Below are 12,961 nucleotides of genomic sequence, written 5' to 3' on the forward strand. Positions count from 1 at the left end.
TCTTTTCAAAGCCCTCCATGGTTTCTTTGTTTATAAAAAAGTTATAACTCTGAGACTAAAATTACAGATGGTGTGATCCATCATATGAGTGCTGGCAATTGGTCTCAGGTACTGTGGACGAGCAACCAGTGCTCTTAACTGCTGAGCCATCTCTCCAGACCTGCTTTGGATCTTTAAAGTATTTTTTATTAAAGTCACATTAATAAAGCATCCTGAACATTTGATTTTCTATACTAATTTGTATGTGTGTGTGGTATTTGAGCAAGAAAGACTATGAGATTTACTTTTATAGGTAAGTGCTTTTCAAGAAAGGTGCTTATTTTCAACAAGGATGCCCTGTCTGTCTGTCTCTCTGCCTGCCTGCCTGCCTGCCTGCCTGCCTGCCTGCCTGCCTTCCTTCCTTCCTTCCTTCCTTCCTTCCTTCCTTCCTTCCTTCCTTCCTTCCTTCTTTCTTTTCTTCCTTTTTCCTTTTGTAGAGAGCTGTTTCTTACCTCGTAGGATGCTTTAACTGCCTGATATCTCTTTGATGCCTTGATGTTGTAACTTTACATAGAACTTGAAGATAGCCCCAGCCCCATCCCATGCATAGTTGCCCCAAGGAGAGAGAGTTGTCCATTGCTGAAAACTCTTCTTACAGGTTATTAGTTTTTTCGAAAAAGGACTGATTGAGATTAAAAACCACACGAAGTTGTAAGCATTAAATTTAAATTTTATTTAAGTCAACATTTTAAACATCTTTATTTTAAATGATAGGTCAATTTATTTGCTGTTTTCTTTTGTCTTCATCTGTTGTCAGTACAATTTGCATTTTTTTTAACTGTTGGTAGATAGATTTCAAGTTTAAACAACAATTCAGAATCCCTAGAACTATTTTTGGTACATAACAAATACTTCAAACATAGCTAGCCAAAATAATAGGATTCTATTGTGTATTTAAAACATTTTTTGTATCTTATGATCTTTGGACATCTTTTAAAAAAAATTAAAATTCTTTAACAATTTCATGCATATATGTAATGTGTTTTGATCCCCACACACCTCTCATGTCCTTTCCAAGTGCCTCTGTACTCTTCCCAGCAGTTTCCCCTCCTACTCCCATGGTTTTCATTTTAGAAAATGCCCCCAGTGGGTTTGAATAGAGTGACTTTGTGCCTGTGTGGGGTCATTAACTAGGCATGAGCAGCTTACCAGTGGATACGTCTCACTGAGGAATTGCTCTCCCTTATCCTAGCTACTGCCAGCAGTTCCTCAGCCAGGGATGGCTCCTCATGAGTCCCTCCCACTCGTGCTGTCATGCTGATGGCTTCAACTTGTGCAGGTCTTAGGAAGACAACCTCCGTTGCTGTGCGTTGATGAGTGTCGTTGTCATGTCATGTCATGTCCAGAAGGCAGCATTTCATAGCACTCTTCCCAGTTATTAGGTTCTTCAATCTCTGCCCCTTTTCCTCCATGTCCTCTGAGCCCTAAGGCTTGGGGGAGTCATACTCAACAGTTACTTGATTTCACTTAGTTCAGCCACTGGCTTTAACTACAGTTCACTGTAACATTAAGCATTTCTGAACTAATATTGATACCAGCACTAATTTATTGAATGAGTTGGGCTCAATTGAAAGGTGAGGTGCCTCAGATCTCTCTGGCTGTGGCACTCTTATTAGTGTTGTGTAGGGGAGGGGCAGGTCAGAGCCCCTTGTCTAAATTATCCAAAGGTTTCTCCAGCCTCATTGTCTGGTGAGGTTCTTTTTTAGTGAGGTAAAAGAACCAGCGAGCATTGTCTTGATTTTTATTTCACAAGTTTCAGTTCAAAGGCTTCTACCTCAGCCCCTATCCTCTCCTTTATTTTGTGTAGGAGTTTTGCCTGTCTGTATGTCAGTGCCCCAAGTATGTGCAGTCCTGTGGAGGTTAGAAGAGGGTGTTAAATCTACTGGATTGGAGTTACAGATGGCTTTAAACTGCCATGTGGATCCTGGGAGTCGAACTCAGGTTCTCTGAAATACCCAGCAGTCTTCTTTGGATATGTTAAGAAAACAGACAAAAACAAAAATCCATCTTGTTTGGGGGACAGCCTGTGCCTCCTATAGTTGGTGTGTTCTTAGGAAAAGAGCAGTTACTAGAGACTTAGGTAGGGGCATGCCTTGGGTATGTGAATTATCCAATCTCCAGCTTGAGTGTTTTTATCCGTCTCTATCCCTAGGAACAGTATTCTGTGCCATGCTTTTAGAGACAAGCCCTCTACCCAAAGACCATTGGAACTGTGGAGACACATCAGTCCTAATCTGTTTATCTTGTCCTGCCTTTTCCCCAAAACTGTAATAATAAAGGCCTTTGCTTAAATTTTTTTTTACGTCCTTGTCTTCTGCTACCTAACACAAACAGGCTGCTTCTGCAGTCTTCTGGCAGTGGTTCTCAGCCTTTCTAATGCTGCAGTGTTTAGCACAGTTCCTCACGTTGTAGTGCCCACCAACCATAAAATTATTTCTGTTGCTACTTCATGTTTGCAGTTTTGCTCCTGTTGTGAGTTGTAATGTAAATATGTTTGCTTTCTGATGGTCTTAGCTGGCTGCAGTGAAAGGGTTGTCTGATTGAGACCCACAGGTTGAGAACTACTGCCCCTGGCCTTCTGAGAGAGATAATTTATTTCCTGAGCTTCTCTGTTTTCTTGTGGGCATGTCTGATTAACATTACATTTAAAAAAAACTCAGAAATATTGCTTTCTGAGTGGCCATATCTGAAATAAGATACTGTAGCTTTTGACATAGTTAGGTTTCAATGACTTCTCTTCGTTTTGCTCTTCTCCTCTTATTCCTGTGTTGCTCACAACTCCTTATTTTGATCTTTGAGCTTGGAAATTATGGTGCTGGAAGTTCCATAAGCCTTTTAGCTCCATTACATAAAAAATTGGGTAATTTTGTTATTTTTATGTTTATTGACTTTTGCAAAAAACATTCTAAAACACTGGAAAATGTAAAAATAAAGACTAGACGGTGGGGCTGGCAGGATGGCTTAGTGTTGCACACGGCACTTGTCACCAAGTCTGATGACGTAAGTGTAATCCTTGGTACCCATGATGACAAGTGAGACTGACCTCTGCGAGTGCCTCTGGCTGACGTACATGTCCTCCATGGCACATACATGCCCTGCCCCCTGCCTGAATAAGTAAATGTAAAAATCAAAAAATTGACAATGATGCTATGACAACACATTTAAAAGTCCCCAAATACAGTAATTTTAGTTCACTTCCTTTGTTCTCTTTTATATAACACAGGCAGAGAGCCGACACTCGGGGTATCTGTGCCCTGTATGTTCAGTGTGTGTCTTTAGTGTTTGCAGGGCTATCTTCCTAGCTGTTAACTCCTTTCCAGTCAGGAACACATTACAGTCCTGGAAACTGGAGGTATTGTACTTTATCTCCACCGGTGTGAAGTTTTTCATTTGGCCACACGAAGCTGAAAAAGAGCCTGGAAAATGTAGTTTGTAGCCGAAAAACCATTTTTAAACTTGTATATTCTTTGTTATTTTAAGTACAGTGTTAATACTGATGGATAACTAGTGCTTCCTGCTATAAACAAATATATAACATCCAAAGGACATAGTTTTCTCTAATAACTCCAATTCCACAATATTGGTAAAGCTTCTTCGGGTTCAGTACAGCAGAAAACCATTGGAAATGTCACTTGACGTAAATTAAGCCATCAATGAGCTAGGCCCAGTCCAGTTGTAGCCTTAATGGGGTTTTCTATATCCTTTCTATCTTACTCATACCACACAGGCAGACAAACACATGTGGCACACCATTTGCTTCTGTGTGTAACACATACTGATTAAAATCTAACTGTAGGACTGTGGCTGTACTCAGTGACAAGACTGTATTGTTTAATTTTCATTCACATTTATGACTGTGACCACCACAGTTCAGCCAGATCTCTAATATTAACAAGGATGTAAAGACAGCGGCACAGCTGGAGCCCTGAAAGGTCAGAGGGTCCTGTGCAGAAAAACGCCGTGCATGAAGATTGGTAAACTGCCTATTTTGTTTTTAGTAGTCATTGTAACCAGAGCCACTTTCTGGTTTTAAAAACAAACAAACAAATCATTCTGTTTTCATTACAATAGTTATTCATGCCTAGAAATTAAGAAACAACATGGCTCTTTTTTTATTTCATTCTTTTTGATATGCTTGCAAAGATACATGTTAATTGATATTTCAGATTGCCCTTCTAGCCTTATTAGCTCTTAAATTCTCCATAGTGTTTTTTTCTGGGGTTGTAGATTCTGACCATTGGAATTTTCTTATCTTATGGCCAACACAAAGACAATTGTGGTTTATAAAAATTGTTTGCATGTTAGTGATGTTAAGCCTGTGTTCCAACATTTACATAACTTTATATTTAACATAATTTTTGGTATTTAGAAATTTAAAGTATTTCATATAGCCAAATATGTATAAAATCCTGTTCTTCATGTTTTCTTACCCATAGAAAGGTCACCATATATATTGAGATGATAAATATTTTTAATTTTTTTTATATTTAACTATAAATAATTGGAATTAATTTGTTTGTAAGTTGAAACACTAATAATTTTTTCTTAAGGTAGTTAATGAGTTTTTTGAGACAATTATTGATTAGTTTTCTTACTTAATTTTATTTTAAACATATTCCAGAGTTTTTATATATCTGATACATATGCTGGATTAAATATGTGGTCTGATAGTACTGTATTCCATAATGGTTTAAAAGGAAATGATGGATGAGTGAGTTTTATATTTTTCTTTTATATAAGTATGCTGGCTTAAAATGTATTCAGTATTCACTTGAATATTGGTTATTCAATATTACAACAGTTAGAATATGTTCATTATTATAATGGATAATATATTTACAAGTACTGGTTTCTACTTGGAATCAAAGTGAAATATTAAATACGTTTGAGTTGATAGTAAATTTAGCAATTTCTTCTTTTTAATAACTGAATGTAAAAACTTTTGCTATTTAAATGTCTCATATACTTTTAAAAAAGACAGTACAGGTCATAAAAGTTATGTAAGTTAAATTTAAAAGTTTTAGCAGGATCTGACTTATTTCTTCCTTTTTCAAGGGAAAAATTTATACACAAATGAATATGTGGCGATTAAACTGGTAAGTTCATTATTTTCTACAGTTATTTCCTTTGATTATCAGCTTATTAATTTTTTATCTTTACATTTATAATTTTGGTATTCATCCAAGAAGGAAAAATGTTTGCATGACTGACCTTTTGTTTATGTCTCTAATGATGTGTAGAGTGTCAGTGTTTTCTCTGCGTGACAATTCTGTCTTTACTTTGGCAGCATTATGGAAGTGAAATTTGTAGTTTGGCAGTATTTTCAGTGGTGTTTTTAAGTGGATAAAAGCAAAATTTTTCTTTCTGATTCAAGCATTTAGACAAAAGTGCCTTTAGCATTTAGGATTGTATTTGAACACACACTTCCAATTATCTTCTAAAGTGTTTCTACTGGTGTTTTATAAATGTAGTAAAGCTGGTTGTTGCTTGGCTTTCAAGGATTTAGAAGGCCATGAGTGTGGTGGTAGCGAGGAGAACTGTCATGGGAGTAGAATTCCATGTGCTCAGTGTCACAGGTATAAAGTAGTTCTCTGGAAGAATATGCACCCAGGAACTATTTTATTCATTTATTATTTATTCACTTAATCATTCATTTATTTATCTATCATTTATTTAGACAGTTTCTGTTTAGATCTGACTGTTCTAGAACTCAGTATGTGTACCAGGCTGGCCTTGAGCTTTACCAGCTTCTGCTTCTCAAGTGCTGGGATTAAAGGCATGTTTTTTTATGCAGCGCTAGGAATGGTTTATAAGGCATATTTTCTCGTTGTCAGTCAGGTTCCCCAGTCGGGTTGGCTTAATGTTCGCATTCTTCCATTCTCCTTACCTTTGTCACCCTTGTCCTGACAGTGTAACCTGTGTTGCTAGAGCAACTGTTAGAGGAAGAGGCCATGAGATGAAATGCAAGCTTTTGAACTGTCATGGAAAGTCTGTCTTGCTTGAAGTGTCTTTGTGAGCGTAGGCCTGTGTCCCTTTTACCAAAATAAGTATAAGTGTCGTGCTGTGATGCTACCAGGACACAGGCGTCTGTTACTTGACTCACACAGATGAGTTCTCCCTGACTTCAAGATCGAGTCCTTGACTTTATAATACAAACTCTGGTTAGCTTCTGTCAGGGTAGTCACTGTTGTTTTTAACTGGACTTGTGGTAATCAGCCATGAGATCGGTTAATATAATCAAGCTCTCACAGATGTCCTAGTTGGGAAAATAATTTTTAATTTTTGATGAGAATCTTTTTTACTCTTAAGGTCTCAAGTGACCAAATGAGTATAAATATTGTTTTATTTAAAAATATTTAAAGTTTATTCTTTATCCATGTTATAAATGTAACAATGTATCTTGATCATACCCATTTTCTTCCCCTCTGCTCTCTTCGCTTTTTCCAGTATGCCCACTCCCACCTCTAGTTCCTTAAAAAACAAAAAGCAAAGGTCACTGAGTCCAGTTAGTGCTGTCTACATTCTTGTGAGTGTTGGGCTATCTATTGGGGCTTGGTCAACCTGTCATGTCCCCACCCACCCCATTCACTTTCCCTCCTCCAGCAGCCATCAACTGCCAATAGCTCATCAGCTATGGATCCTGCATTATGCATCCCTCTGCTCCATCATGCTGGAATGTTGATGGGCTTAGTCTTGTTCGTGAAGGCAGCCTTAGCTGTTCTGAGGTCATGAGTGTAGTGGCCATGTCATGCCAGAAAACAGCATTTGATAGCACTTCTTCCCCTCCGCTGACTTTTAAATTCTTTCCGTCTCTCTTTAGGAATGATGTATTCCTTCAGGTTTTCAGGAATAAGGCGGAGGTTTGAGGGGATTGATCTAGCTATTCTGTTTAGGGCTGAGTAGTCAGTGGTCACTTACTCTCAGCACTTTGACCAGTTACGTATCAGTGCATTAAATAACTTTCAAGGGCTACATAGAAAGCCAATTTAAACAGACAAAGGAAGTTAGTATATAGGAACAACAGTAGAGCAATTCAGCATTCAGGAAGTGTACAATATTTGATGGGCATTCTGATTGTTGGAATTGTTCTTTTTTTTTTCTTCTTCACATTCTAGCTCTTTGTATGGCATTGGAGTTGGAGGTTGTGTGCCAGGAAAGAAATGTGTGGTATTCTGTGCTAGTGATTAAGCAGCTATACTTAACAGCTGTGTGCAGAGGGAACAGAAGCCACTGCCAGGCTGACTGCTCCCTGTCTAGTTAATTTATCAGGTATAACCCTCAATCGTGCCATTTTCAAATTTGGAACTTGTTTGTCCTGTCCCTACCACTGGTGCCTTAGAAAATGCAAATCTGGTCATCTTCCAATCTCTCTATATACATGAACATATAGCACTTTTTGTTCAGTGTATTTTGTGTATTTCTCTTTTTTATTTTTTCCTGGGGAGAGGTGGAGTAGGAGACCCTTCTATTACTCTGTTTTTTAGGCAGGTTTTTTTTTTTTTTTTTTTTTTTTTCTAGCCCAGGCTGGTCTTGAGCTTGCTATACAGCTGAAAATGACTTTGAACTCAGGATCCACTTCTGCCACTGTTCAGGTGTGCACCACCACATCCAGCCTGTTTGTTTTTTTTAAGTGCAGTGATCAGCATTACATACAAAAATGATTACTAATACTCATAATTTAGGGTAACTGGGAACATTTTTACTTTTGTATTGTGAGGTAAGTATGGCCTGTAGTCATATTCTCCCTACATTTATTGAAAGTTAGAAAAATGCTTATATTTTGGTCCGTAGTTTACCAGTTTTCATGTGTGTGGTTTGTTTTGTTGATTTTGTCAAGTGCAGTAGGTGAGGTGTAATTTTGTTTAGAACCAGGTGTAAAGACAGTCACGTGGAGATACTATGTTTATGTACTTTTAGACATACCTCATTGCTGTATTTTGGAAAAATAAAGGCACTGTTGGATATTTTGAGAGCAGATCTTAGTGTCTGTTTGTAGTTCTGTCACAGCTTACAGGACGTTCACTTTTGTCTTTTTCCTACTTCAGATCGGTAGCTTGTCTAGGTGTTCCCACTTACATAGTAACCAGTTGTCCATGGCTACTGTAAAGGTCATCTGTTGGTTATGTGACTTGCACTACATGGTGGTATCCTAACATTGTGTTGTTGCTATTGAAGTACAGGATCAAATTGAAATTACTAAATTAAGTCAGGGCTGTTTCCTGTTCTTTTTTACCTGAAGCACATCAATCATTAAGATGTATATTTAATTTCAGTTGTGATGGTATAAGTGAATATTATGTCATATCTTATGGTTGTATATTTTTAGACAGTCAAAATTTATGGATAATGTGATATGTGAAAGGCACTGTTTTCACTATTTTATATATTAAAGTTTATATTGTGCACACACATATGCATGTATATATAGAGAGGAAAGGACTGAGGGACCCATAAAAAGTATTAACTGCATTTTGGAAACGAGGAACTGCAATATACAGCAAAGCTAACTAACTTTCCAAAACTTTTAACTACTATTCTTATTGCTCCTCAAGATTTAAGCTTACCATTTTCTATAAATAATCCTTCTGATTCTAAGTTTCTAGTCTCTCTCTCTCTCTCTCTCTCCCCCCCTCTTCCTCCCCCCCCCCCTCTCTCTCTCTCACACACACACACACACACACACACACACACACACACACACGCCTACTGTGCATCTCATTCTTGAATCTGGTTTTTGCTTGTGATCATCACTGCCCTCCACCCCATCACTGCCTATTAGACCTTCTCTCTGTATTGTTCAGATCTCTAATGATGTGAAGTTTTTACTTTCTTACTCATATTGCACTTACATAGTTTTTCTTTTAACTTCTGTTTCCCTTAGTCTTTTTGTTCTTTTGTTGTGCTTACCTTATATTGTGGAAAACTGTGATTTTAATTTAATTATTTTTTCTAAAATCCTGTTGGTTCCTCTGATAGCTGCTCAAATGCTTACTTTACTTATGTTTACAGATGGTATCAGTTTATTGAACTTTAAGTACAGTGTTGATTTTTATATAGATCTAGAGGAATAGAGATACCTAGTAGAATATTATAGTGTATATAAGTTGATACTGAAGTTTAAAACATTTGGAATTAGATGCTAGTGGTTTGTCTTAACTGAAATGTCTTTTGTTTATTCCATTGTTTGCCTAGGAGCCCATGAAATCCAGAGCACCACAGCTGCATTTGGAATACAGATTCTACAAGCAGTTAGGATCTGGAGGTAAGTTATATGAATTTTAAAATTTGGAGTAACACAGATTGTCATAACAATAATACTCTAGTTTCAAAAATAATATTTTAAATTTGGTTACAGAATTTTTTTTAATTGGGGCTGAAGAAATGCTTCAGTGGCTAAGAGTGCTTCCTGTTTTTAGCGGACCAGAGTTCCTAGCACATATGTCAAGAGGGCATCCCCTGCAGTTCCTTTTTCAGAAGATGGTGTGCATTGTGGTGTGCATGTGGAGGATAGGGGATGGTGTGTAGAAGGTGGTGCGCTCTCTTTACCTTGTGTGTCCTGGGAACTAAACCTAGGTTGTTAGGTGTCACCAACCCCCTTTTTGGCGTGACTTATGCTGTGGTCCTAGCCACGGCAGGTTGGCAGGCTCAAATGTTCCAGGGTAGGGGCATTGGGATTAGAATGTTGGTAGGAGAAACAGAAAAGAAAGAAACACAGAGACACAAGATAGTAATGGGAGGGCAACTCAGCGAATACTGGATGCTGAATTCTCTCTTCTGATTTCTGAGTTTGCCTGTGTTTATTTTTCATACACTTTTATGCCCCAATACAAAAGAGCTAAGGGAGAAGGCAACAGACTGCTTTAACAGGACACAAAGTACAAGCAGAACAGTTCTTGCTTCAATACTTGAGACATCAAGTCATGTTTTGAGTAAAGCATTTGATGTCTGGGGCAGGGTACACCCTAGACCAAGTATCCTGTAGGCATCCACTCCCTATGTCAAACTTCCTATTTCAAAAGAAGGAGCAGAAGTATGTTTGAATTTTCTGACCTTTGGTCAGGGTGGAGCGGGTCTATGACTCTGGGCCATCTTAATGTTCAAAACACCAAGTAGCCACACCCCAGGTCAGGATATCTTGTTTTATAGCCACACCTGCTGTCAACAACTTTGAAAGAGAAAAAAAAAAAAAAAGAGCTCAGACTCTCTGACCTTCATATATGGAGGAATAGGCTCACATTTCTGAAATCTTCTTAGTTAGGTTTGCTAGCAGATGCCTTTACTGCTGAGCATCCATACTGTTAGTCTTTTTAGCAATATTGCTGTTATTATAATGGGTGTAAAAAATGGCTCCATAAATATATCCACATAGTGAGCCCTGGAGCCCATAGTTAGTGTATAGCAGACATGTGAGATTGCAGGATTATCCTGGATGTTGTCTAGGTAAGCCCTCAGTGCAACCCAAGTATCTTTACTAGACATAGAGAGAAAAGGGGAAGATTGTATACCCATGGGGGCATTGCTTGAAATGATATGAATGAACTAAAGTATGCCTGCAGTCTAAGATCCTGAAGGAGGCCCTTAGGTTCTCTCCTAGAGCCTGCAAAGGGAGCATGGCTCTACCTTGATTCAGCCTTATGAAACTGATTTGAGACACTGGCTTCTAAGGTGTAATATAATTATTTTTTGTTATTTTAAACCATCAAATTTGTAATAATTTCTTGATAGTAGGTAATGCAAATATATTTATATATGAAGTTCTTAAATCTCAATGGGAATAGAGATTTTTTCATTGACAAATATTTATGGTTAAAATTTCTACTATGTGTTGCAGTGTCTTCACATTGAAGCTCTCAGAGCTACTTTTATTTACTCTTGTTCTTCTAATTGAAATGATTTTACTTGTTTATCTGTAGTAGAGTATATTATTTTCCCATATTTAATAAAATAGATTTTTGTTTGTTTGTTTTTCAAGACAAAGGGTGTGTGTGTGTGTGTGTGTGTGTGTGTGTGTGTAACAGCCCTACCTAGCTGTCCTGGAACTAGCTCTGTAGATCAGGCTCACTTGAACTCATAGAGCTCTTCTTACCTCTGCCTCGCTAGTGCTGGGATTAAAGGCCCGCACCACTACTGCCTGGCCTTGATGTGTATTTTTATAAACATATTTACATTCTAGTTTGTAGAATGTCAATTTCTTCAAATGATACACAGTTTGCATTTTTCTCTCACTAAGAGCATGTGCAAATGAGTAGTCCTTGCAGTGTTAGTAAACTTTGCATTAATGAATATATTGTAGATTTTTATGTAGTGTCCTTCCCTATTTCTTCTACCTAGTTTTGGTTTGACGTCTGTTTCGTCAGATAATTAAGGTAACTACATCTGCTTGTTTCTTTAATCCATTTGCCTGGATACCTTTTTCCATCCTCTTACCTGGAGGTAGTATCTATCCTTGATTTAAGGTGTGCTTCTTGGAGGCAACAGAAAAATGGATTTGGCTTTCAAATTCAATCTGCTAGTCTGTGTCTTATCCCTGAAGAGTTGCTAGTTAGTTACTAATGAGTAGTATTTATTAATTCCTGTTATTTTGTTACGGTAGTATATTTTTCCTTTTTTCAATTTTATTTTTTTTAAAAAAAAGAACATTTTTTTTTTAAATTTTATATACCAATCCCAGTTCCGACTCCCTCCCCTCTTCCTATCCCCCCCATCCACTCCTCTGAGATGGTAAGGCACATTGCTTTGAGGATGGTACAAGGCCCTCCCTACCATATCTAGGCTGAGCAAGGTATCCATCCAATGAGAATGGGTTCCAAAAGGTTATTACAAGCAGGAGAGATAAATCCTGGTGCCACTGCCAGTGACTCCTCAGTCTGCCCCAACCATACAACTGTCACCCACATTCAGAGGGTTTTGTTTGGTTTTATGCTGGTTCCTTCCCTGTCTGCTGGAGTTGGTGAGCTCCTATTAGCTCAGGTAAGCTGTTTCAGTGGGTGTCCCCATCATGGTCTTCACCTCTTTGCTCATATTCTCATACCTTTCTCTCTTCAACTGGATTTTGGGAGCTCAGCCCAGTGCTCTGATGCGGGTCTCTGCCTCTGTCTCCGTCAGTTTCTGGATGAAGGTTCTATTGTGACACTTAAGTTAGTCATCAATCTGACTGCAGGGCAAGGCCAGTTTGGGTACCTTCTCCACTATTGCTTAGGGTCCTAGCTGGGGTCACCCTTTTGGATTCTTGGGTATTTCTCTAGTGCCAGATTACTTGCTAGCCCCATAATGGCTCCCTCAATCAAAATATCTCTTTCCTGGTTCTCCATCTCTGTCCTTCCTCCATCTTGACTATCTTGCTCCCTCAAGTTCTCCTCCTCCTTCTTTTCTTCTTCTCTCCTCCTCCCCTTCTGCCCTTCCTTCTTCCCCCACCCCTATATTCCCAATTTTGTCAGAAGATTGTGTCTATTTCCCCTTCCCTGGAGGATCTATACATCCCCCCCACTTAGGGCTCACCTTGTTGCTTAGCTTCTCTAAGCTTCTCTAGGCTACTTACCCTTTGTTTTACAGCTAGTATCCACCTATGAGTGAGTGCACACCACTTTTATCTTTTTGAGTCTGGGTTACCTCGCTAGTGTGTTTTTCTACCCCCTTTATTGAATCTTTGGGGGTTTCTCATCATGCACCCCAATTCTGTTCATCTCCCAGTCTCTCATATCCCCTCAGCATCCCTGTTGCATCCCCCTCCCCCACAGAAGAAAACAAAACAAAATAAGCAAACAAAAGCCAGAACAACAGCAACACAAAACCCTAATAAACCAAAACAGAATAAAAACCACATCAGAAACAGGAAAATCTCTACTTCTGACTCTCTGTCACCTCTTCATCCGTCCTGATGACACTGGGGACTTTGGTGTGTCATATACTATACTCTTTTGTC

At 38.4% G+C, this 12,961-nt stretch overlaps 1 protein-coding gene across 4 annotated transcripts in view; it reads left to right on the plus strand.

Annotated features, from left to right (window-relative positions):
- The window catches only part of Csnk1g3 (casein kinase 1 gamma 3), an 89,627-nt gene that overhangs the window by 28,669 nt on the left and 47,997 nt on the right, over positions 1–12,961 (plus strand). For all 4 annotated transcript variants that reach the window (XM_038330675.2, XM_038330677.2, XM_038330676.2 and 1 more), the window contains exons 3-4: positions 5,095–5,135; positions 9,232–9,301. In XM_038330675.2, the coding sequence (XP_038186603.1) occupies positions 5,095–5,135; positions 9,232–9,301 (111 nt within the window). The remainder of the gene's footprint in view (positions 1–5,094; positions 5,136–9,231; positions 9,302–12,961) is intronic.

This window comes from Arvicola amphibius, chromosome 5 (assembly GCF_903992535.2).
Source record: "Arvicola amphibius chromosome 5, mArvAmp1.2, whole genome shotgun sequence".
Classification (NCBI taxonomy): domain Eukaryota; kingdom Metazoa; phylum Chordata; class Mammalia; order Rodentia; family Cricetidae; genus Arvicola; species Arvicola amphibius.